This window comes from Eubalaena glacialis, chromosome 15, assembly GCF_028564815.1.
Source record: "Eubalaena glacialis isolate mEubGla1 chromosome 15, mEubGla1.1.hap2.+ XY, whole genome shotgun sequence".
Classification (NCBI taxonomy): domain Eukaryota; kingdom Metazoa; phylum Chordata; class Mammalia; order Artiodactyla; family Balaenidae; genus Eubalaena; species Eubalaena glacialis.
In genome coordinates, this window is record NC_083730.1 from 28,238,834 (window position 1) to 28,264,567 (window position 25,734).

The 25,734-nt window shown below is 49.3% G+C and overlaps 1 protein-coding gene across 2 annotated transcripts in view; it reads left to right on the forward strand.

Annotated features, from left to right (window-relative positions):
* The window catches only part of LOXHD1 (lipoxygenase homology PLAT domains 1), a 216,302-nt gene that overhangs the window by 125,827 nt on the left and 64,741 nt on the right, over positions 1–25,734 (forward strand). For both annotated transcript variants that reach the window (XM_061169894.1, XM_061169895.1), the window contains exons 22-30: positions 4,700–4,866; positions 5,621–5,725; positions 9,487–9,615; positions 10,752–10,916; positions 11,969–12,150; positions 16,377–16,493; positions 17,218–17,380; positions 21,048–21,202; positions 25,502–25,711. In XM_061169894.1, the coding sequence (XP_061025877.1) occupies positions 4,700–4,866; positions 5,621–5,725; positions 9,487–9,615; positions 10,752–10,916; positions 11,969–12,150; positions 16,377–16,493; positions 17,218–17,380; positions 21,048–21,202; positions 25,502–25,711 (1,393 nt within the window). The remainder of the gene's footprint in view (positions 1–4,699; positions 4,867–5,620; positions 5,726–9,486; positions 9,616–10,751; positions 10,917–11,968; positions 12,151–16,376; positions 16,494–17,217; positions 17,381–21,047; positions 21,203–25,501; positions 25,712–25,734) is intronic.

Here is a 25,734-nt window from a genome sequence, read left to right on the forward strand (position 1 = left end):
TCAAGACAATATGGTACTGAAACAAAAACAGAAGTATAGATCAATGGAACAGGATAGAAAGCCCAGAGATAAACCCACACACCTATGGTCAACTAATCTATGACAAAGGAGGCAAGGATATACAATGGAGAAAAGACAGTCTCTTCAATAAGTGGTGCTGGGGACTTCCCTGGTGGTACAGTGGTTAAGAATCCTCCTGCCAATGCAGGGGACACGGGTTCAAGCCCTGGTCCGGGAAGATCCCACATGCCGCAGGGCAACTAAGCCTGTTAACCACAACTACTGAGCCTGCTCTCTAGAGCCCGTGAGCCACAACTACTGAGCCCGTGTGCCACAACTAACTGAAGCCCACGTGCCTAGAGCCCGTGCTCTGCAACAAGAGAAGCCACTGCCATGAGAAGCCCGTGCACCACAACGAAGAGTAGCCCCCACTCCCCACAACTAGAGAAAAGCCGCACGCAGCAACGAAGACCCAACACAGCCAAAAATAAATAAATATAAATTAAAAAAAAAAAAGTGGTGCTGGGAAAACTGGACAGCTACATGTAAAAGAATGAAATTAGAAAATGCCCTAACACCATACACAAAAATAAACTCGAAATGGATTAAATACCTAAATGTAAGACCGGACACTGTAAAACTCTTAGAGGAAAACATAGGAAGAACACTCCTTGACATAAATCACAGCAAGATCTTTTTTGACCCATCTCCTAGAGTAATGGAAATAAAAACAAAATAAACAAATGGGACCTAATGAAACTTAAAAGCTTTTGCATAGCAAAGGAAACTATAAACAAGATGAAAAGACAACCCTCAGAATGGGAGAAATATTTGCAAACGAATCAACAAACAAAGGATTAATCTCCAAAATATATAAACAGCTCATGCAGCTCAATATTAAAAAAAACTAAACAACCCAATCAAAAAATGGGCAGAAGACCTAAATAGACATTTCTCCAAAGAAGACATATAGATGGCCAAGAGGCACATGAAAAGCTGCTCAACATCACTAATTATTAGAGAAATGCAAGTCAAAACTACAATGAGGTATCACCTCACACCAGTTAGAATGGGCATCATCAGAAAATCTACAAACAACCAATGCTGGAGAGGGTGTGGAGAAAAGGGAACCCCCCTGCACTGTTGGTGGGAATGTAAATTGATACAGCCACTATGGAGAACAGTATGGAGGTTCCTTGAAAAACTAAAATTAGAATTACCGTATGACCCAGCAATCCCACTACTGGGCATATACTCAGAGAATACCATAATTCAAAAAGACACATGCACCCCAATGTTCATTGCAGCACTATTTACAATAGCCAGGTCATGGAAGCAACCTAAATGTCCATCGACAGACAAATGGATAAAGAAGATGTGGTACATATATACAATGGAATGTTACTCAGCCATAAAAAGGAACAAAATTGGGTCATTTGTAGAGATGTGGATGGACCTAGAGATTGTCATAGAGAGTGAAGTAAGTCAGAAAGAGAAAAACAAATATCATATATTAACACATATATGGAATCTAGAAAAATGGTACAGATGAACAAGTTTGCAAGGCAGAAATAGAGACACAGATGTAGAGAACAAACATCTGGACACCAAGTGGGGAAAGCGGGGCTGGGGTGGGGTGGGGTGGTGGTGGTGGGATGAATTGGGAGATTGGGACTGACATATATACACTAATATGTATAAAATAGATAACTAATAAGAACCTGCTATATAAAAAATAAATAAATAGAATAAAATTCAAATTAAAAACAAAATCATGGCCGTTCAGAGGAAGCAAAATTAGAGCAGCGAATCTGCTCTCTCTCTCGGAGAGACACCATCTTCCCCGACAGGGCCTATGGCCTCCCATGACCTTTAGTAGCTCAGGAATAAGCCCTTTGCAGCCAGAAGGGTAAATGAACACTGACCTCATTCCTCAGCTGCCCCTGGACCCAGTCACATATCTCCATGCAAACTGACTCCACCCTGCCTCCTCTTTGCCGCTCATTCCCCACCCCCAATCCATCGCCACTCTGTCAGAAAAGCTCAGCCAGACCCCCTCTCCCCATCTTCAGCACCCCCTGGTCAGAGCCTCCTGGCTGGTCCCTCTGCTTCACCCAGGCCCTCCTAGTGTCTACAGCCATCCAGCCCTCAGGCCACGTCCCTCCTCTGCTCACACCCCGCAGAGGCCTTCTTGGTGATGAAACTCGGGGCCCAGCAGCCACACAGAGTGTAAGGGGAAGGGCAGGGGCACAAACCCAGAGCTCTGGAATTCCAGACCCACTCTGTTGCTACGCTGCTCTTCCAGTACCACCAGTTGACATACTTGATGTGCTCCAGCCTTTATGCACAAAATGGGAAAGGCCACTCATTAAATAGATTTTACAGCGTTCAGTTTTGCAATCCACTCATTCCAGTTTAACTTTCAAGTGAAACTCGTACTTTTAGTGGCCCCGAGCTTTGTTCCAATGCTCAGTTTAAACCTCCTGCTGACCCAACCCCTGGCTCTTCCTTCCATTGCCCTTGCTTAAGTGGAGTGGTGGGCATACCTGGCCAGAACACCTGCATGCCTCTCTTCCCCTTTGCTCCTGAAAAATCCCTACCTACTCCCCTCCGCAGACCTGCTTGAGCAGGATTTATTCCTGTGGGAGGAAGGGGAGGGGGCCAGTAGGCCCAGTCCTCCACTAGACCTCCTGTGGGTGCTTGTTGTTGCTGTGGGGATAGAGGCTAAACGTCCAGCGCTCAGGCCCATCCTGGCTCCGGCTCTGGTTCTCCTGCCTGCGGAGGCTGCAGCCATGGGCGTGCTAAGGGCCTTTAACTTCATGGTGCAGGTATCTCAGGGACCACGGGGGTGGTGCCAAGAAGCCAGGCTCTGATTCCCCGCGCATGCGCTCTTCACGGGTGTGGGAGGGCTTGTGCCTTCCCCTCTTACTGACTTTTTTCTCTCCCAGCATCAGTCTCCCCCAGCTCTTTCTTTATGCATCTCTCTCCCTCTGTCCCTGTCTTCCTCCAGCTTCCCATACTTTCATTACTCCACCTTGGCCCCAACCCCACTCTTTTCTTTATCTCTGTCTCTCTCCCTTAATCGGCCATAATTTAGAACTAAAGCCTATTATTCATAAATTAGTAAAAGTTTAACTTTCCCACTCATACATTTGAAAGGCAGAGAAGTGGAACGATATACATTTTTCACTTGAACACTAATTTCATAGCAATTTAGTTTATATCTCCCAAGGTTGAGCTCCTCCCACCCTTTAAATCCACATCCGTCGATACACAGTTGCCCCTCTGTGCCCCATCCGAGCCCCCGGGCCGAGGTGGCGTCCTCTGGAGCTGCCCCACTACCGTGCTGATGTTGGCAAGCAGTAAGGACTGTAGGAGGATGTGGGGCTCAGACAGGGACGAGACCCTTGGCCTACACTGCTCCCACCTCTCTAGACTTTGACCAGACCCTGAATGCATCTTATGCACCTGGACAGTGGTGGAGAAGGGGTGCAGGTGGGGCTGTAGAGATGGGCTGCATCCCCAAACCCTCTGAGTTGTTCTGGAAGCTCAGGGGCCCAGTGGGAACGGTCCAGCCCACAATCTCCAGAGATCCCAGGCATGGACTGAAAAGGAAGAAAGGAAGTGTAAGAAGAATCACCATCATCATCTTCACAATAGTTTTAGCAAATTCCTAACCAAGAGCATACTGAGAGCCAGGCATTTTTTTTAAGCACTTAAAAATGTTTAAGTCATGAAATTCTCACAACCACCTATGAAATAGGCATTATCATCCTCATTCTACAAAGGGTTGCCTGATAAAATGCAGAATGGCCAATTAAATTTGAATGTCAGATAAGCAATGGATAATGTTTTAGTATAGGTATGTCCCCAATACTAGATAGGACATACTTATATTGAAACATTATTACTTGCTTATCTAAAATTCCACTTTAACTGGGAGTCCTGTGATTTTATTGGCTAAATCTGGCAACCTTCGCACAAAGAGGTAAAGAAACTTGTTCAAGCTCACATGACTGTAGGCGGCAGAGCCAGGATTCAACCCCAGTCTGGCTCTAGAGGCGAGTCCTCAGTTCCCGCGCTCTGCTGCCTCTCTTGGCCCCCATCCTTCTTTCCCTTCCGTCCAGGCGCCTTCCTTGCTCTGGGTTCAGCCTCTCCACTGAGGAGTCTACCTTGGACCTCCCTTCCCTGGGTGGCGCCTGCTGTCTGCTGTGCCAGCTCCTTGGCCATACTCTTTGCACCTTCCAGAAGCATAATTGGGTCATTCCATTAAAATCCACTAATTCAGCCCTTGAGTATGAAGCCCCTCCTACGTGTACAACATTCTGTACCAAAGTGGCTCTGGCTAACAGGTTGATTCTAGAAAAGGCTGGAACAGTCCCCAGAAGCCCCTTTTCCTCTACATTCCTCCAATAGGACCCTGATTGAGGGTCTGCTGTGCTCCAGGCACTGTTACCCAGCCATTTTCAGTGGGGTTGTATGGAAACCACATCCCATGTTTGTTGTCTACTCCAGGCAAGTGACTAATGGGGTGACTCCCAGTCTAGGTAGGATGGGAGGGCAATGCTGGGGGTGTGGGGGAAGACAGGGGAGCATTTGGGCCCCATGATGGCCTCTCGTTCCTCAGCCCATGACTACTGTTTCATGAGACCTTTCCAAAGAGCCATTCCCCAATTCTCCTCACCCCCTGTCCCCACAGGTACTACTTTCCATGCCAGCGCTGGCTGGCAGTGGAGGAGGATGATGGCCAGCTGTCCAGGGAGCTGTTGCCAGTGGATGAGTCCTATGTGCTGCCACCAAGCAAGGATGAGGAGGGTGGGGGAGATGACAACAACCCCCTCGACCACCTGGCCCTGGAGCAAAAAGGTTTCCTAACCTAGAGCTGATTTCTCCCCCTCCAGCACCCCTCTCCTCTGTCTCTTCCCCACTAGGTCTCCATCTTCCCTTCCCCTGTGGGCTCTGGGCACTTCCTTCCCTGGGAATCTATCTGTTCTCTCATTCCTCCATGGCAAGAATGGGGAGGTGAAGGGGGTGTATTCTCACATGTCTAGCATACGGCTGGGTATAAATTACATGGCCTAGCATAGAGTTATTGTCAGGAATAGAATGGAATGGAAGGAATGCAATGGAATGGAATGCAATAGAATAACTATAGCTGACTCTGACTTAGTCTTGTGTCTTCCCCTCCAGGCACATTATAGACTCTCAATATGAATATTTTTGTCAAGGGAAAGAATGAACTTTCAAGAGTTCTATGATGCTTGTGCTCCCTTCCTTGAAACATGCATCCCTAAAACTTCCCAACCTGAAGGAGTCAGACCAGGGCTCCTGGCTGATGAACCTCTGAACCCCACAGTCACCCCAAGTCTTCCCCAAGCATCCTACAACTTTACTGATTGAGGGTTTCCTGTGTGAGCTGGACATGGGGTGGGGGGACCTCATCTCTGCCTTCAGGAAGTTTCCAGACTAAAGGCAACTGCAGAAGAACACATGCTACAAGTAAAGTGATTCATGAAAACAGCCAATACGAGCAGAGAAACATGCTCAGTACGTTTTCTTCCTCCTCCCTTCATGGGAGGTGCAATCTACCACTCACTTCTCCACACTCTTCTCCTGGCAGATAAATCTACCACATTCTCAGTGACCATAAAGACCGGGGACAAGAAGAACTCGGGCACCGATGCCAATGTCTTCATCACGCTCTTTGGCACTCAGGATGACACTGGTAAGAGGGCAATGCAGGGCCGAGGTTCACCCACATTCCTCTCCAGGGAGACTGGGAGATTTAGTGCAATTTTCCAAGAAAATACTGGACATGACTCTCCCTCTTTCTCCCTCTCTTTTAAGAAACCATATTTTAAAATTCTCTTTATTATTTTATTTTATTTTATTTTATGAAGAATACTTAACATGCAATCTATTTTCTTAACAAATTTTAAATGTATGATACATGGTCATTGACTATAGGTATGTGGTGTACAGCAGATCTCTAGATCTTATTAAACTTACTAAACTGAAACTTTATGCCTGTTGATTCTTAAACCCCCATTTCCTCCTATCCCCAGCTCCTGATAACTACCATTTCCGTCTTTGATTTTATGAATTTGATTTTGATACCTCATTTAAATGGAGTCATGCTGTATTCATCCTTTTGTGTCTGGCTAATTTCACTTAGCATAATATCCTCAAGAACCATCCACATTGTTGCATATTGGAGAATCTCCTTTTACAAGGCTGTATAATATTCCATTTATGTATATACCATATTTTCTTTATCCATTCATCTGTCAATGGACATTTAGGATTTTTTCCATTCTTACCTATTGTGAATAGCGCTGCAATGAACACATGAGCGCTAATACTTTTCAAGAATCTGATTTCAATTCTTTTGGATATATACCCAGAATTGGGATTGTGGGTTCATATGGTAGTTCTCTTTTTAACTTTTTTAGGAACTTTCATACTATTATCCATAGCAACTGCTTCATTTTTCATTCCCACCAACTGTGTGCAGGGGTTCCAATTTCTCTACATCCTCACCAACACTTGTTGTCTTTTGGTTTGTTTCGTTTTTTTAAAATTTATTTATTTTTGGCTGCATCAGGTCTTACTTGCAGCACATGGGATCTTTCATTGCGGTGCCCGGGCTCTTTGTTGCAGCACAAGGGCTTCTCTCTAGTTGTGGCACGTGGGCTTTGTAGTTGTGGCACGCAGACTTACTTGCCCCGTGGCATGTGGGATCTTAGTTCCTGACCAGAGATGGAACCCGCATCCCCCGCATTGAAAGACAGATTCTTAACCACTGGACCACCAGGGAAGTCTCCTTTTGTTTTTTTGATAGTAACCATCCTGACAGGTGTGAGATATCTCATTGTGGTTTTGATTTGCATTTCCTTCATGGTTAGTGACAATGAAAGTTTTTTCTTATACTGTTGGCCATTTTTATGTCTTCTCTGGAGAAATATCTATTTAAGTCCTTAGCCCATTTTTAATTGGGTTCTTAGTCTTTTTGTTATTGAGGTGTAAGATTACTTTATATATTTTGGTGATCAACCCCTTATAGATATATAGTTTGCAAATATGTTCTCCCATTCTGTATGTTGCCTTTTCACTCTATTGTTTCCTTTGCTGTGCAGAAACTTTTTAGTTTAATGTAGTCCCTCTTGTTAATTTTATTTTGTGTTGCTGTGCTTTTGGTGTCATATTCATGAAATCATTGCCAAGACCAATGTCATAAAGTGTTTCTTTTATGTTTTGTTCTAGGAGTTTTACAGTTTCAGTCCTTCTGTTTAAATCTGTAATTCATTTTGAGTTGATTTTTATGTACGGTATGAGATACGGGTCCAAATTAAGTACTTTACATGTAGACATCCATTTCCACCATTTATTGGAGAGGCCATCCTTTCCCCATTGTGTATTCTTGCATGCCTCTGACTCTTAAAAGATTTCATGCAACTAGCCCCAACAGAGAAAGGCAATTCTTTTTTTCTTAAAAATCTCCCTGTGAGATGACTTGCCTGCCTGGGTTGTGAATGCCAGTTCTTTTAAAATTCTTCCTAAATCTTACTAAGTCAGGCCTACTGCACTCTGGGGGCAGAGAGCTCCCTGCCCTCTCTTGGGCCTCACTGCTGCCTCTACCACCCTACAAGTGTTTGGAAGCCATGTGAATCATCTTCCCTTCAGTATCCTCTCCCCAAGTAATGGTGCCCGATTCTTTGTCCAGGCTTTTCTGAAAGTTTTTACCATTTCCTGTGCCGTTCCTTGAGGTGTCACTCTGTTTGCCTTTCAAAACTGTAGCAAAGGGGCTCCTCAGTCCAAACAGCGAGTGATCTCTTCTCTGTGTCTTTTGCCAGCTTTCTCCTTCTGTTCTAAAGGCAGAGGTAGCCCTAACTCTATCTCTACCTCAGTAGCAACCTGGGAACCAGTGGCTCTTCCCAACCTCCAGTGAGATTCAGCCAATGGGTTCCATGGTACTCTCTGTATGAGATGCTCAAGGAGTCTCGGGGTCATTCTGGAGCCTCTGTCAAGGCAATCAGAGAAGGTGGCATATAGTGCTGGAGTCAGCCATCCACTTGGACCACGTGTCCAGCCATTCTGTCTGAGTTCAGAGAGGAACCAGTCCCTCAAATATGTAATCATCACATATTTACTCAAAACCCTGTGGGTCCAGAGCTCTATGCCAAGAATTGCTGAAGAATGAAGGAGTTTAATCCCTGACTTTGGGGTGCTCATATTCTAATTCAGCACTGTGCTGATATAGAGCATGGACTCAAGCTTGACTGATTGGTTTAAACTTCTGCTCTACCACTTATTAGCTGTGTGACCTTGGGCAAGTTCCTTAATCTCTCTGTGCTTTAGTTTCTTCCATCTGTAAAATGGAGTTGCCTCATAGAGTTGTGTATTTAATGAAATTGAACGTGTAAAATATTTGAGACAAAATGACACTCAATAAAACATTTATTATTATTATTATTTACTAGGTTAGGTAATGCAGATATAATGAATGAATCAGGCCAAAACTTATAAATGTATGTCCTTGCAATAGTTACTGAGCAATGGTCAATGAAATTGAGGGGCCCTAACAACTGCTTTTATTTGCCAAGGGATTGCTATGTGTTAGGCACATTCTTGAAGACGCAAATCATCATCTTATTAAATACTCACAGCAACTCTATGGGGAAGACCATCCCTTTTGACATTCGAGGAAACCAGTTTCAGAGAATTAAGTAATTTGTCCAAGGCCACCCAGATGCTAAGTGGCAAAACCGGGCATCTAACCAAGGTCTGTCTGACTCTTTGTGTGCTGAAACCAGTCTGCAATGAGTCTAGATTATCAGAAGACTTCCTACATGAGGTGGGACTTACAGGGTTAAGGAGACTTGAAAGCTGAGACAGGAGGAGATGGTGATGATCCTAAAACCACCTTAAATTTCAGACTGACACGCAGCCAGAGTCCCAGGACAGATAATGTATGTGAGATGGCTGGTCAGGGGCATTTGAAGCCAACCCACCTTCTGTCATCCAGAGAAGAGTCTCCAGAGAATTCACACATGCCCCATCCCTGCAGGGGAGGCCCTGTTTCCCCAGGGAGCGTGGGAGGGTGGCTCTGTCACTGGCTCCCTCCCCACCATGGAGAAACGTGGGGATTGTGAAAGGGGAGCACACATTGACTTAGGGCCCCACCACTTCCTCCTGGATGACCTTGGATAAGGCACTTAATTTCTGGGTGTGTCTCCTTTTCTTTAGATGCAAACTAGGAATAAAAATATATATATGTCAAAAGATTATTGTAAAGCTTAATAAAAGGACATACATACACATGCACACACAAAATGCCAAAGACGCCTAGTGGATGGTAATTGTACAGTCTAAATATGATGAAAGTTCAGAAATTTGGTCATTATGAGGAGAGACGAAAAAAGGTGGTCAGACTAGGTTGGAAGGTCTCAGGTCCAGCCAGTCATGTTGGGGTCATTTGGTTGGCAGGAATGACCCTCCTGAAATCCTCCAAGACAAACAGTGACAAGTTTGAGAGGGACAGCATCGAAATCTTCACAGTGGAGACCCTGGACCTGGGAGATCTGTGGAAAGTCAGGATCGGCCATGACAACACAGGTTTCTGCCTTCCCTTCCTCTTTTCCTGGCTAAGAACGTGAGGACCATGGGCAGGTCCCCGTGGGTGTCTAGGCAAGAATCTGAGGTAGACTTGGATGTCATCTGCCTTCCATAATGACACAGCTTCCTCAGTCCCTTCAGTCTGGTGGAGTCCTGGCTGCATGCAAAGATTCTGGTCTAATTGATCAGGGAGGGGCCAGGACGCTGGTGACTTTTAAAGCTTTCCCCAAAACTGCACTCTCAGAAATTTCAGTGGGCAGCTAGATTTGAGAATCCCTGATCAGTGGTTCTCAAATTTGAATGTGTATCAGAGCCACGCAGGGGGCTTGTTAAAACACAGATTTCTGGGCCCCACCCATAGCCTTTGGTTGGAGTAGGTCTGGGGTGGGACCTGAGAGCTTATGTTTCTCACTGGTAATGCTGAGGCTGCTAGTCTGGGGGCTTCACTTTGAGGACCACTGATGGAGCCAGTTCTTCCCAGAACCCACTGACACTGCAGCCAGACAAAAGCTGTGCCCAAGTTTGTTCTCTCTCAGTAAAGCAGACTCATTTTCTTGGTCTTCAAACCATATCTTCTAAGCCTGAGGAAGGAGGCCTTCCTCCTTCCCTCTGGAACTGAGGGACAGGGTCTCTGCCTGGCTACCATTTCTTTCTTTAAACCTGAGCACTCATTTTCCCAGGGAGGAACATCGATCCTTCACTAGTTTCCCTTGCCTTCATGCATCACAAACTGAGGCCAGGGACCCCAGCGTTTCGCCCCGTCACTGGGTGAAACTACGGAGTCCTTGTTAACACAGGCTCTCTCTGGCATCTCTGGGCTCCCTCTTTGGAGCACCTTCCACCTTGGACAGTGTCCTTGCTTCCCTCCCCTCAGACTCTCTGCCTCCTGTTATCTCCTCCCCATGCTCCTTTGCTCTTGCTAATTTCACTGACAGCAGCCTGGAGTGTGATCCACCTTCAGCTGGGTGCAGGGGAATCAGTTCAGTAATGCTGTAAGCAAAAGGGATGGCATGTTCACGGTGGAGCTATAAGCACCAGCCGTCGAGTAGGGAAGGATGTTTGGAGTCCCTGAAGTTGTTCCCAGGAAACCATCTGTGTAGAGGTCCTTGATGAGTTCTGTGTCTCCTTCCCTCCAGGCAAGGCTCCAGGCTGGTTTGTAGACTGGGTAGAGGTGGACGCCCCATCCCTTGGAAGGTGCATGACATTCCCCTGTGGCCGCTGGTTGGCCAAGAATGAAGACGATGGTGCCATCGTCAGGGACCTCTTCCACGCGGACCTTCAGACAAGGCTGTATACACCATGTAGGAATCGTGCACAGCAAGGCTGGGCCTCCTCCTGCACCCCATCCCTCACCACCCCAACTCAGTCTCAGTCCATCATCCAGTGTTGACCCTTGGCCAGGCGCACCTTGGAAATTCCCCGGGCCCTGTGCTGGCTGTGGACAGAGCCCTGGACCCAGGGAAAGGAAATATGGGGTGTATTCCACACTGTACCCCAAACTAGCTGGTGACAACAGGCAAAGAGCCTGACTTCTCTGGAGTTCAGTTCTCTTGTCTACAAAATAGAGATAATAATGTAGAATAGTTGTAAGACCCGAAAGGAAGAAAAGATAAAGGTCTAACAGTGAAGGATCATTATCAACCCCTTCACCAATCCTCACTCCAGTCATTAACACACCAAAGAAATCACCACTATAAGATTTTATCCTGATTGGGGGGAAAAAGAACTTTAAAAGGAGGTAAATGTAATTCCTTTACCAGCTAAAGGAAAGGAGGAAGTGGAACAACTAGGTGAAGTTTTGACACTTCCCTTCCTCTATCATCATCAGAAAGTCTGTGCTGAGGGGTTGGGGGGCAGGCCAGTTGGAGCCAGTGGATGAGTAGCAAGGGGTGGGAAGAGAAAAGAAAGGACTCTCACCACTGTAGACTGGCTGATCCAATTGGCTGTTGTCCCCTGAAACATAATGCTACTGTGTATAGAGTGTCTAGAGCCAAGGACCCCACTGAGGACACTTTACAAATGAGGAAACCAAGGCTTGTAGGTGACTCGTCCAGGTCACACAGATAGTCAGGCTAGAGCCTGTGCTTTCAGCCAATCTGTTGTACTAGCTCTGTGATGGGAAAGGCATGGAGACCCTGGTCTGAGGTGACAGGAGCTTTCTGTGGGCACTAGGCATGACAAAACACCTCCCCGCACCCTGTGGTTGCTAGGCAACCATGTGAAGGTTCAGGTCCCTGGGTAGCAGCTCCCAGTGAAGGGACCATCTGGGGTGGTGGTGCTGGTGAAGAACTTGACCTGCCTGTATCCTGTTTTCACCTCCCCTCTGACTTTGCCCTCTGTCCCGCACCCTTAGTTGTCCCTTACGAGATCACCCTCTACACCAGTGATGTCTTTGCCGCTGGGACAGACGCCAACATCTTCATCATCATCTATGGCTGTGATGCTGTGTGCACGCAGCAGAAGTACCTATGCACCAACAAGAGGGAGCAGAAGCTGTTCTTTGAGAGGAAGTCCGCCTCCCGCTTCATAATGGAGGTACCTGGGTGTGGCAGGCTGCCGGGGGAGCCAGGACTGGGGGCGGCATGGGCCAGAAGACAAGGAGAAGGAGCCCTTTGTCCAGAGTCTGACATGTGCCTTCCCTCTGATGCACTGCTGTGAGTGAGGGAGACAGGCAGCCCATCCAACCTCTCTGAGCCTCAGTACATCTGAGTAGCCAGGAGGACAGTGAACCTGCCCTTCCAGGACCAGTGTCTGAATCAAAGGTGATCATGAGTAGATAGGGCTTAGGGAGCTAGAAGCACAATTCCAGTTCCATTGGGGCCATCTCCAGTGCTACCAACAACAGAGACCCATGGAGAGAGCCGGCTTCCAGACTTTCTCGTCATATAATTGTCTCCCGTTCATCTGCTAAGCTATGGCCAATCCTCTCATATACAAAAGAGCATCCGTATATTCCTCGGTTCCCCCTCAACTCTGGCCTGAGAGTTGTTCGACGCTTACTGTGTATGTATGTCACCACATCCACACCTTGGTATTCTCTGCACTCAGTCCCGTGCCTCCCTGTGCACTCCACTGAGTGCCAGGTGGGGTGGGAGAGACAAGGGAAGAAGAGGACCCGGACTATGCCTGCAAGGGGCTTGCAGTCCAGCTGGGGAACTCCAGATCTCACACGAGGCTAATGAGAGAGTCTGGCGATCATCATAGTAACTGATCCTGGGGGTAAGAAGGCACCGTCATAGGGCTTTACCCATATTACCTCACTTAACCCTCATAGCAACTCTGCGCTTTAATTATCCCTGCTTAAATATGGGGAAACTGAGGCACAGAGAGTTTAGTAGTTTACATGAAATCACACAACCAAGGCATAGTGGAAGCAGGATTCAAAGCCAGGAGGACTGGCTCAGAATATGTGCTCTTAGCCGCTGTAGTAGACTAGTCCATGGTGATGAGGGCAAACAGTGGGGCTGGCTGAGCGTGCTATAGGTGTTCAGAGATGGGAGAGGGCTCCCTGGAAGTGGTGGTTTTGAGCTGGAACTGAAAGTGGACATGAGCGGGAACAAGGAGGGAAGGCATTCCTAGCAAGGGGAACATCATGGCCAGAGGTGGAAGTAAACACAGCAAGTGGTTTGAGATTTGGCCAGAGGGGATAGGAGGAGAGTGATGTGACTTGGGTAGAGGACGAGATGGAGAAGGACTTAAAGGGGATGACTCTGAAGGACAAGAGATGGGAGCCTGGGGAGCCTGGGCTCTCCAAGTAGTGGGGACCTTTGGAGATGTGCCCCTTATTTTCTGGTGGGAAACAAAGTCCAGAGCCCCTTCCTTCTTCCTTGGGCTGTGTCTGCCCCAGGAGACTCCCTTTCCCCTCCCCACCTTCTCTGGGAGCAGTCAGCACTTGTGGGAAGTTTGCCACCTTGGTGGAGTTTTTTAACAAGGAAAATTCAAGGGTGATTCATCTATGCACACAGAGCAACACCTGACCCACCCGAGATGTCATGGCGTGTGCGTCATCCAAGCCTGATGCCGTCAGGGGCCCGAGCTGTGATTACACCTCAGCATGGCTTCCGGGGAGTTTTATCAATGAAGTCTGCTAATGGGCAGCTATAATTTGCCAGCAATTTGTTGCTATCTTATTTCTTTTTTCTTTTCAAATCTATCTGGGAGCTGGGTGTATGAGAGCTTAGAAACAAATGAGATCGCTCTGTGTCCCTGTCTCTCCATTTCTCTTTTCCAGTTGATCTTCAGATAAGAGGTGGAGCGCTGGATTGCGAGCCCATGACCCTGGGTTCTGGTTCTGCTCAGCCTCTAACTCATGAGCAAGCCCCATCCTCTCTCTGTGGCCTCGTCCTCAGACACACGGATCGGCTGGGAAAATAACAACAATAGCTAATATTTACTGAGCACTTCCCATGTGCCAACCTTGTTCTCAGCACTTGGTGTGTGTCAGCTCATTTAATCCTCATCACCATTCCAAGAGTTAGGCTGGCAAATTATTCCATTTGCCAGCTGCCTGGCAGCTCAGTGTCCTTGCGTGCACATTCTGTGAGCCACGATCTCACCCGTAGCTTCCTGTTTCTCCTGTTGTCAAAGGATAAGGCCCTGTGAAATCACTGGTCTCTGTTTAATGATTCAGAAAGCCTGGGGACTCATGGGGGACACCACTTCTCTGATGAAGCATGGGTGAGCTGGCCAGCGGGGAGTTGGAGCGGAGCTGCAGGGCAGCAGAAGCAATGACAGTTATAGCATCTTGTTAACTCAGGGCGTCTCCAGCAATGTGGTGCCATATTGGTCACCTGGAAGGAGACAATCATTGACAAAAAGAAGCATGTCTGCAATGTTAGATGTAGGAGTGACCTCGAAGTGTTGCTCTGCCCATGCCTCTGCCTTCAGCTGAGCAATCTTCTTATTTGATAGATGAGGCAGTTGAGGCCTGGAAGGTCAAGTGCCTTGTCTAGATCACACAGCTCGTAGGGCTGCAAATGGGAAGGATGGAGATGGGGTGGGAATAGGGGGAGGTTTCTCAAGCAGTGCTGATGGGCCTCCCCATGGCTGCTGACTGTGGGTGTGTGTGTGTGGAGGGTATGCAGTGGTGGGAGCTGTTCTAGTTCATTCCCAGGTCACATCTGTCTAGGGTTATAGAGGCTTTGCATTTGATGAATGACTCAATCACTCATTCAGATGCCATTCACTCATCAGGAGCTCTCATCCATCCTGGAGCCGTCTCCCTGTAGCGCTGAGAACTTGATGGAGCAGGCCAGGCAGGTAGCTTTGCACAGTTGCTGCCAGGAAACTCAAGTCTGCACACCCTCTTTAACCCCCAACTGTCAAAGCAAAAGGCATGAATTCCATGGACCAACCTTGAGCCAGGGCACCTGGGTATTACCGTATTTCCCTACCCTCTTTTCCCTTTACCCCGACTCCCTTGTTTATACCCACCTGTGATTGCCCAGATCCCCATAGGGATGAGGCAGGGTGTGAACTGATACATACAGCACCATTTCAGAAGAGAATATGACACATGAGAACTGGGAGAGGCCCTGGAGTGGGACCTGGTGGGATGATGGATGGCAGCCTGGAAGAGAGAGAGCCGGGGAGGCAGGTGCCAGCTGAGTGGCTGCCTTGCCTTGTGTCTGGCCACCTCCCTGCTTCCTTAAAGGGCTCTGAGGGAAGAAACTGGGGATCAGTCACTCCTGGCTGAGTTCCTCCCTTGCACCTTATGCCCATAGGCTCCAGGCAGGAGATACAAGAGATCACAGCTCCTGAATTTCAGGGACTCACTGTGGCACGCACGTAATCAGCTTTTTCATTCAAGGGGACGTTCATACATACCTTGGTGGTTAAGGTTCAGCACTGCATGTGAGAGAACCCAGCTGACTTTGTCACACCCATTTTTCAAATAAGGAAACACTCATTCTTTCATCCTTCCAGCCAATAGTTATTGAGAACCTAGGTTCTGGGCTTTGGGGATGCAGTGATGAGCAAAACAGATGTGATGCCTGCCCTTGTGGCTTTCAGTTGTAGAGAAGAAGGTATCACACCTTCTTTATCACACAGGTAAATGCAAACTTCTAAATGAGAACTGCCATGGAGGGTGGTTATAGGGTGCTGTCAGACCCTATCATGAAGAGATTTGACTTTCTTAAGGTGGTCAAGGGGATTCCCTGAAGAAGTGATCCTTGAGCTGAGACCTGAATGATGAGGTTGAACAAACACTGGTTTAGGTAAAGAAGAGAAAAGGGAAGGGGTAGGGAGAGCATGTGCAAAGGCCCTGTGATGAGAGAATGTAGAGTTTGAGGGACTGGAATTTGAGGGATATAGAAGAGGAGTGACTGGAGATGAAGGGGGCTCTTGGGGGCCAAGGAGAAGGTAAGGGCGGCAAGAGAGGGCATGGGCAGAACTAGAACTCATATTCTGATACCCCCCAGTCAGTTCTTAAGCCACTGCTAGAACAATAATTAATAGAAGACAAGGGGCTGGGCTCCACCATGAAAAGGGGGGGGGCAGCCTCCCAGAGCTTGAGTGAACTGAGTTCTGAAGTCTAGGCTGATGTTAAGCTTGGGGGGAGGAAGGGAGGTATGAGCACGGCATATGTAGGGGAGGACGGGGGCTGGCTTGACTGGACAGGAGGGACATACTGGGAGAAAGTGACCCCAGGAAGTTCAAAGGGACTCAAGGGTGGATGCCCTGGGGAGGCAGGGTTTTGCTGAAGTTGTACTTTCCAGGACCTTTCAGCCAGCATCTGGTACATTTTCTCCTTTCCAAAGTTAGAAGACGTGGGAGAAATCATTGAAAAAATTCGGATTGGCCATGATAATACAGGCATGAATCCTGGTTGGCACTGCTCCCACGTGGACATCCGCAGGCTCCTCCCAGATAAAGATGTGAGTTTCTGAACTGATCTGTCCTGCTGTTTCTTTTGTCCCTTTTCAGAAGAGATTAAAGACAGATTCTTTATAAGAAACTGTAGCCTTTTTAAGTTGAGATAAAATCATCTAAGGAAAATTCAGCCAGTTCACTCCGAGTGCAGGAACTAACTCAGGTCCAAGGCAGAATCTTTTAGAACCTGGTTTATGGGTCAAGAAGGAGGGTCTGGGCAACCATGTGTCTGCTCCCCACCCCCAAAGCCATAGTACCAGTGAGTGACCAAGTGTGCCCTTCCTGCAACTCAAGGTCAACTCAGAGAAAGAAAGCCACCTAACCAACTTGGAAAACATTCCAAAACCACGAAACCTAGGAAGCAGCTGTCAGTCATGGCTGTGGTATGAGCTGGGAGCTGAGAGCAGTTTAAAAAAAACAGAGCTTCCTCCCCTTGCCTGCTGAGTCTGAGTCTCTGGGATGGGGTTCAGATATCTATTTTTAAGTGACTCAGGGAACTCCACCTTCAAGAGCCTACCCCTGACATGGTGTGGAAAGTGCTTTAAGTAAGACTGGATCTGCTGGAATTGGGGCAGGCCGGGGGGGCCCCTCTGTGGCTTTTGTATTATCAGTGGGGCTCCATCACCCTTGTCCTTGGTTGGTCCCCATGAGTGTTGACATGGTGATGAATGACTGAAGTTGGCAGTTTCCACATTAAGGGCTCAGTTTCCTCCTTCCTCCTCACCCCAGGGCACAGAGACCTTGACCTTCCCTTGTGATCGATGGCTTGCCACCTCAGAGGACGACAAGAAGACCATTCGAGAACTGGTCCCTTATGATATCTTCACTGAGAAATACATGAAAGATGGGTCTTTAAGGCAAGTCTACAAGGAAGTGGAAGAGCCTCTGGACAGTAAGTGTGGTGTGATCGCCCTCATCACTGTCAGCAGAGCCCTCCCTTGTAGGGCACCTGCCCTGTGCTGGGTGGAGCCTTTGCACCCAGGAGGTAGAGTCTATAATTATCTTCACTCCATAGAGAGGGCAACTGAGGCTCACAGAGGTTACATAACCTGCCGAAGTTCACTCAGCTAATAAATGGCAGGGCTATTCTTCAAAGTCTCAGCTATCTCACTCCGAGTTTTGTGCTCAAATCCTTTCCTGGTCTGACAGTGTGATCATCCAAATATGTGCTCTCCTGTGCCTGGACTCTGCTGGTCCTTGTTCTCTCCCTTGCTTAGTTAATTTGGCTACTAATCTGCAGGGCTTGGTCCTCTCTGCTCTTGCCGGATCCAGCTGTCCCAACCGAGTATGAATCCAATAGCATCCTGGCTTTGTACAGAACTGGAGCTGTGGTGTGTTTGTTCTCAGGGGCTGGGTGCAGCTTCAGTGTCCAAGGTCATGGGTTTCTCTTCTGTATGTGCCAGTTTGCTTGTTCTCATTGATGAGGTTTTCTCTGCCTGATTTGCCCCAGCCTGGCCACACACTTCTTGCTCTCATTCTTTTGCTTTTGAACTACCATTTTCTGGTTCTCTTCTTACCTCTCTGGCTGGCCCCTGAGTGCCGTTCTTCCTTCTCTTGCCGGGTGGTATTGCTCCAGACGCAGCCCTCAGCCTCAGCTGAGCCTCTGCTATAGCTTTCACATTTCCTTTAGTCTGAGTTGCCATTTGCTTAAGAGATAAAAACAAGTGTTGCCTCAATAACATGCCTTTCCCTACGCATATCCCTTTCTCCAAATTTGCTTTGCTATTGAATCTGGCGGATAATTCCCTTTTCTACTTGGATCCCAGAGGATGCCCAGGAAAGCTGGCCCGGCGGCACACTTGGCTGTTCTGTATTAATAACATGCCACAAACCCACTCTGTGCTGGGTGGTGTTTCTAGGGAAACATCTTTCCACGGAGAGCTGTGTGGCCTTGGTGGGACAGGGAGGGAGGAGGATCCAGAAATAGCAGGATTTGACTGCATGACCGCATTGCTCAGCACCCAGAAGCTGAATCGGTTTTCCTAATTCCCAAAGGACTGGAGAGAGTGGCGGGGGGGTCGGGGGTGGGGAGAAAGGGGCAGGAAGGCCATTTAATCACAGCTCTGTGGACACAGCGCCCCTCTCTGGGACGAGGGCTCCTAGAAGAGGTCCCACCCAGGTGTGAAGTAGGGCTGAATGCACAGCCAGCAAATGGATAGGGAGAGAAAATGAGGGGGGTGGGGACAGTCGACTGTCGTGTCTAAACTGTGGCAAGATTCCTAATGTTACCTCATGTCAGTATTAGCCAGACAGGCGTGGGTGATGTTGACTCTCTTCAACATGAGAGGATTCTTTTAATGCACACGTGAAATGCTGGCCAGATTCTGAGCTGAGCCGAGCAAGGTGGGGGGGCTGCCTCCTGTCCTTGAGGGGACAGGCCTCTGAGAGCAGTTCTTCCAGTGCGCCGAGGAGGTTTAGCCAGCAGAGTGCTAGGTGGGGCGGCAGAGAAGGGAGGATGGGAAAGGGGACGTAGGGAAGGGACGGAGTTCAGGATTGGATGTGAGTTTGTGCTCTGTGGTCTAGTCAAGGTGGACATGGGGGGTGTGGGTCCAGAGCACAGGAGGGAACTGGGCTGGAGATGCAGCCTCGGGGAACTCACAGAAGTCAACACCCGGAGCATGCAGGGTAAGAGCTGCGGGAAGTGGACTAACCTGGGAGACGTGGGCATCCAAGGGTAGGCAGACGATCAGCAACCTATAAAGATGCTCAGGGAGCAGCCAGAGAGGCAGAAGGAGAGCAGGAAAGAATAATGCTGTGGAATCCAAGGGAAAATGAGGATAATAATAGGAACCGTGTTGTGGGTGTGAGCGTGTTCCATACCAACGGGTAAGAGCAGCTCACATCACCTTACTCTCCTACATTTAATTACATGTGGTTTTGAGCCCACTTGCAAGGGTTGGTAAGAAAGTCCATCTCAGTCACTGCAGGGAGGGGGCATCCCCTTTTCTAGGGTCTTATAAAAATCCTGAGGCTCACATCAGGGGCCTGGCCCTTAGTCCAGGTGGGAAGAACCTACACCTGTGGTCTCCTGCCGCTCGGTGACACTGCTGCTGCTTGCTCCCCGCCGACATGCAGGTTTCATCTCTCTGGATGGCCAGCAATGCTTCTGCATGGACCCTGGCTTTGTCAAAAGACCCTCTCTCTCTCTTTGTTTTAATAAATTTATTTATTTATTTATTTTTGGCTGCTTTGGGTCTTTGTTGTCGCGGGTGGGCTTTCTCTAGTTGTGGCGAGCGGGGGCTACTCTTCATTGCGGTGCCCGGGCTTCTCATTGCGGTGCGCAGGCTTCTCATTGCAGTGGCTTGTCTTTGTTGCGGAGCATGGGCTCTAGGCGCGCGGGCTTCGGTAGTTGTGGCTCGCAGGCTCTAGAGCACAGGCTCTAGATCGCAGGCTCAGTAGTTGTGGCGCGTGGGCTTAGTTGCTCCATGGCGTGTGGGATCTTCCCAGGCCAGGGCTCAAACCCATGTCCCCTGCATTGACAGGTGGATTCTTAACCACTGCGCCACCAGGGAAGCCCAAAAGACCCTCTCTTCAGCCTGGAGGCCTCCTTGCTTCAAGTCCCCAGATAAGCCAGGCAGCTGTCTCCTTATTGGGTCCCTTTGTGCAGGTGAGGATTTTCTACCACCCATAGGGACTCTCGAACCCTCACCTGCTCCCAGGCTGGGGAAACTGACCTTCTTCCCAGTTGGACCATTTCCGCCTTCACCTCAAAGCCACAACTTTCATCCTTCCCCTTGGGGATAATCCAGCTAAGTACCCTCTTCCCTGGCCTGAAACTCCAAAGCTCCTAGGATAAAGGAATATGGAGAGGAGACAAAGAATGCTCAGCCTTCCTAAAAACGAAGACTTGCCTTTCCCTCCTGGGGTGGGGATTGGGAAAGGGGCTACTTTGTTCCTCCCTGATGAGTGTATAGCAGCAAAACAAAAACAAGACGGTGTTTAGTTTCATTTTCCTGAATAATTTTTAATAACTGTCACACCAGTATTTATTGAGCCCTTTCCAAAGGCCATAGGAGATAAAGGAGTGGGTGGCAGTGACTGTGGCTTTGGTGAGGGGGGTTTCCCTGGAGTGCTGGGGGCAGGCTGGTTGAAGAGTAAATGAAAATACGAAAGACACTGAGGGGAAGCTATTCTTTCAAAAATATTTGATTTTTTCCATAAACCGTTTAGAAGGATCTGGCATTGATATCGGTCACCCTCACATGGGAAGGCACCTTACTGTCAGTGTGTCACGGTAGATAGATTTAGTGACCAGGGTGTGCATGTGTGTCAGGCAGTTTCCTGAGTCTCTCTCCCGGAAGCTGTAAGCAGCTGGAGGGGTGGATGGTTTGAGGTGGCTGGAAAAGTCTCCATCCCTTGGGTCTCTTAGAGGTAAACTTCCCACTGGTGAATCCACTCCGACCTGTAGCAGAATGTGCGTAAGGGAACAGACAAAAGGAGGACACTGAGTTCTCCTGGAGTCCTGGGCCACAAGCTGAATACCGCCTACAAATCCAGTTCCCCCAAACCTAAACAATGCCATCCCTTTCTTCCCTTTGTCTGTCCGACTGCCCACCCAGTTGTGCTGTACTCGGTGCAGATCTTCACAGGAAACGTTCCCGGGGCAGGGACGGACGCCAAGGTCTACATCACCATCTATGGAGACCTCGGGGACACGGGAGAGCGGTACCTCGGCAAGTCAGAGAACCGCACCAACAAATTCGAGAGAGGAACGGTAGGCGGAGCCCGCCAAGTTACCCCGCCCCTCTCCTCCCTGTCCTGTTATCCTTATGGGGTGTGGGGATGAAAGGGGCCAGCTCCTCTTGTCTTGGAACTTTGAGGGATGTCATGCACCCTTATGTGGGCATTTGCCCCCCACGGAGTCTGCTCCCCTTCTCTCAGCCTACGCAGGGTCCTGCATGTGGAGTAGGGGTGGGGCTTGAGCAAGCAAGAGGCCATTTGAGCCCCAGGTTGCTGACTGTAAGGAACTGGGTTGTCTTCAAAGAATCCAGCTCACTGCAGTGGGTCGTGAGCGTGGAGTGGTGAGCGCCTGCAGAGTGGCAGCGTTGCCTGGACAGCAGCTTGAACTAGGGGTCTGGAGGCCTGCCATCCACTCCTTACATGGCTGAGCATCTCTGGCCTCAGTTTCCTCATCTGTGAAATAAGGAGGCTGATGTGAATCAGCTAAACTGTGTTGTGCAGAGTCCTGGGCAGCACCGAGGCCCACGGGAGCCACAGAAGGGTAGGGGCAGCAGACAGGCACCCACTCCTCCCGCATGGGTCCACTCTGACCTGGCCTATCTGTTGGAGTGCCAAGCAAGCCCTCTATTAAGCAAGGGGCTCTGTGGCTACAGAAAAGCTTGAAAACCACACCACTGGATGGTGTCCAAGGCCCTGCCAGCTCTGACCTAACAGTGGTTTTACAAAAAAGAAGATATCCGACCAAACTTGCCTTCCCACCAGCTTGGCCTCCCTCTCCCCGCCACAGCTCCCCTCTCCTGTGCCCCTGCCGCCTTCCCCCTTCACTGCTCCTCGGCCTCTCTTCCCCCTCCGTTCACCGAAATCTGCCGAACCCCCCCAGACCAGGCTACAGCTGTGGGGATGAGAGCAAGGTGATTGGCTCCTAACTGAGTCTGCAGCCCTCCCTGTGGCCGAGTGCCTGGGGAGATTCCCGCATCAACCAGCGGGTGTTTATCACGGGTCTCCTGAGCCTGACCCCCAGCCGGGCATGACCTTTAGTGCTGAAACATTCGCTACTTGGTGAGGAGGAAAGTAGCTCTGGGCCAAGGAAAGCAGGTGTCACTAAGCAGGTCTGCAGCTGGTGGGTAACCCCAGGAGCCAGGCCCCCTGGAAGGAGCCCCAGCCTGACCTCGAGGTCTGGGAGGAGTCAGGCCCCAGGGCTGCCTTTGCTCTATCATCCAAATATGAACCCATTACCTGTAGCTTTGGTTTACTGCTTCTGGAACGGGAATAGCTACTTAGACCCCTGAACTGAAAAACTGGACAAGAGATAGAAGAGCACTTTGTATCAGGGAGAAAAAATTTATCACACACACACACAAAATATAGTTGTTTGCCACACTTATAAGGTAGCTAATAGGAGGTCTATTCATTTTGGAAAAATAGAATAACAAAGAGGTCAAGTGACTCATGTGGTGTGCCTGACTCTGAAGTAGGGACGTTATTATCAGGCTGACTCACATATGCTGCTCTGGCACATGGCCATGCCATGCGGCGCAGGCGTGCCCAGACCTGTGGCTGGGGCCAGATCACATGCGTTCAGCTCCTGTCTCTGACACTGACTAGCTGTGTGATCCTGGGCAAGTTCCCTAGCATCTCTGTGCCTCAGTTTCCTCCACCATAAAATAAGTTCACTGAATTAAAACATGTGCAGTGCCTAGAACCATGCCTGCCATGAAGTTAGCTCCTTGTTAGTGCTGGCTGTTGTTGAGGCTTGGGAGAGCCCACCTTTCCTGTAGCTCATCACAGTGCCTGGAAAATGCACCACCAGACAACAGTGTGCGCCATACAGATGATAGGTCGCTCGTTCGTGGCTAAATCCACAGGGCCTAGCAGAGTAGGCGCATAAATATCTTTTGAGTGAATAAATGAATGAAGGTATAAATGAAGGTGATGCAATCCATTCTCCTCTGTATTTAGATTCAGATTTTTTTCTCTCTTAGCAATTATGACATCACAAGAAAAGTCTCTGCCTCATCCCTTTCTCTTCCTTCCCTCCTGTGTTGATGTCCCACTGGGGGAGCTGCAGCTACTTCTGGCTCAGTCACTGATGAGTTCGGACTTTAAGTTCACTGCTGAGCATCTAGAAGCTTCCACTTCTCTACTTATTTGCTCCAGAATCTAGGAGTCACCTGGACACCCCTCTCCCTATCAGCACTCCCTTCCCACCCATATCCAATCAATCTTGGAGAGTCGTGGAGAGGATCTCTTCTAAATAACTCTCAGATCAGCCCGGTCAACTTTGTCGCCACTCAGCCCTTCCTTATTGCACCTTGCTTAGTGAACCAGTCTGGTCTCCCTGCTCCAGGTCCCTGAAATCCAATCCATCCTCCAGCTTTCCCCAATTAACCCATCCAAAGGTGGCCGAGTCACTCCCTCACTTCAACCTGTCAAGCTCCCCACCAATCCCAGAACTGGTCTGAGCCTTTCATGGGATTCACAAACCTTCACTGCCTGCCCAGCCAGCCTGCATAGAATGTCCCCCTGGGCCCCAGTTTCCAGAATGCTCCACACTTTCTCCTGTCTCCAAGTTTTTCCAAGCCTTTTCTCTGCATCTGTGCACATACGCACATAGGAAATACATAGTGCTGCTCTGTGGTTTTAACTTTTTACATAAAAGGCATCATCCTATATGCGTGCTTCTTGCAGGCAATGGGGTATCGTCGAAATCTATCTGTCAGGAGAGTCAAACACAGATGTTGTTGTCTTGTTCTTTGTAACCACTGCACACATAACATTCCACACACGACATTGCCATGGTTATTTACCATTCCCTAAGCACTGTGGACTTAGGGACTGTGGTGGGTCCCAATTTTCCACTGTTAAAAATTATCCTGCAATAAGCACCCTTGTGCACATATGAAGGTGTCCCCCCAGGACAGATGCAAAGTGGAATTGCTGTGTCGTAAAGTGTTCCCATTTTTTTTTTTAAGTTTAATTAATTAATTAATTTATTTATTTATGGCTGTGTTGGGTCTTCGTTTCTATGCGAGGGCTTTCTCTAGTTGTGGCAAGTGGGGGCCACTCTTCATCGCGGTGCGTGGGCCTCTCATTATCGCGGCCTCTCTCGTTGCGGAGCACAGGCTCCAGACGCGCAGGCTCAGTAGTTGTGGCTCACAGGCCTAGTCGCTCCGCGGCATGTGGGATCTTCCCAGACCAGGGCTCAAACCCGTGTCCCCTGCACTGGCAGGCAGATTCTCAACCGCTGCGCCACCAGGGAAGCCCAGGTGGACCCATTTTTGGTCTAATGGACTCAGCCACTTGCCAGTGCCCCAAGGCCTGCACAGGCCCACACCCGCCATCAGCATCACACCATTCACCTGCACTTTCCTCAGCCCGCAGCCTGACCTGCCCCGGCTGCCTAGAAGGCCCAGCCCCCCAACTTCAGCTTAATGCCTCCACCTGGCAAGTCTTGCCAACCCTGCCCCTAGTCCTCATGCAGGTGGCTGTTCCCACCACCTGGGCTGTCCTGAGGAGGAGCACAGGGCGTCCTGTCATCCCTGGGTTCCCAGCACTCAGCACAGTGACTTAGCACATCTTTCGGAAGGGAAGTGGGTGTCATTCAGGGTCACCTCTCCCTCTTCCCCCTCCCCAGGCTCCTGCCAGCTGTGTTTTGACCCCACTTCACCCAAAGCCTAGAACTCCACATCTCACTGAGCAATCCTAAAAGAATGCAAGCACCCAAGAGTGCAATGTCACGTCACTAAAGATATAATCAGGGACACAGAGAAGGGCCAATGTCACACCCCTGACAAAATCCCTCATGAACCCACAGCCCAGGTGATATGCCCTGTGCTCTCCCCAGCCTGGCCTGGCCTCCACCACAGCCTCTCCCCTCTCTGCCTGCACTCCTGCAGCCTGACCTGGCTCCTCCAACTGCCAGCTTCCCCTGGGAATTTCAAGCCCCCTCTCATTATTCAGAAAGATTTCACCTCTTCCATAGCTCTTACCGTCCAGCCTCCCACCTGACCTCAAGCCAATACTCAGCATCACGAAGGATGTCCAGGTAGCAGCCTGAGCACACCACTCACACAGCTCGTCAGGGTCCATATTCCAAACACCCACAGGGCTTAACCCAAGAGGAGCCGGACTGCAAAACGGGGCTGTTGTGGAAGCGAGGCCTTGGAATACCAAGCTCTCTGTGTTAGGGATTTGGGCCTGGAAGGCTCCTGGCTAGGAAGGGTCTGTTCAGCCCAACAACTGAGGGGGATGGAAGGTACTGGATGGATGGGGTTGGAGTGGGTGGAGGTGGGGAGCGCCCCGCCACCCAAGTCCACACATCTGGACTCCCCAGGCCGACACCTTCATCATCGAGGCTGCTGACCTGGGTGTCATCTACAAGATCAAGCTCCGCCACGACAACACCAAATGGTGTGCAGACTGGTACGTGGAGAAGGTGGAGATCTGGAACGACACCAACGAGGACGAGTTTCTGTTCCTGTGCGGGCGCTGGCTGTCCCTGAAGAAGGAGGACGGGCGGCTCGAGAGGCTCTTTTATGAGAAGGTGCGTGAAAGGCAGCCGGGTGG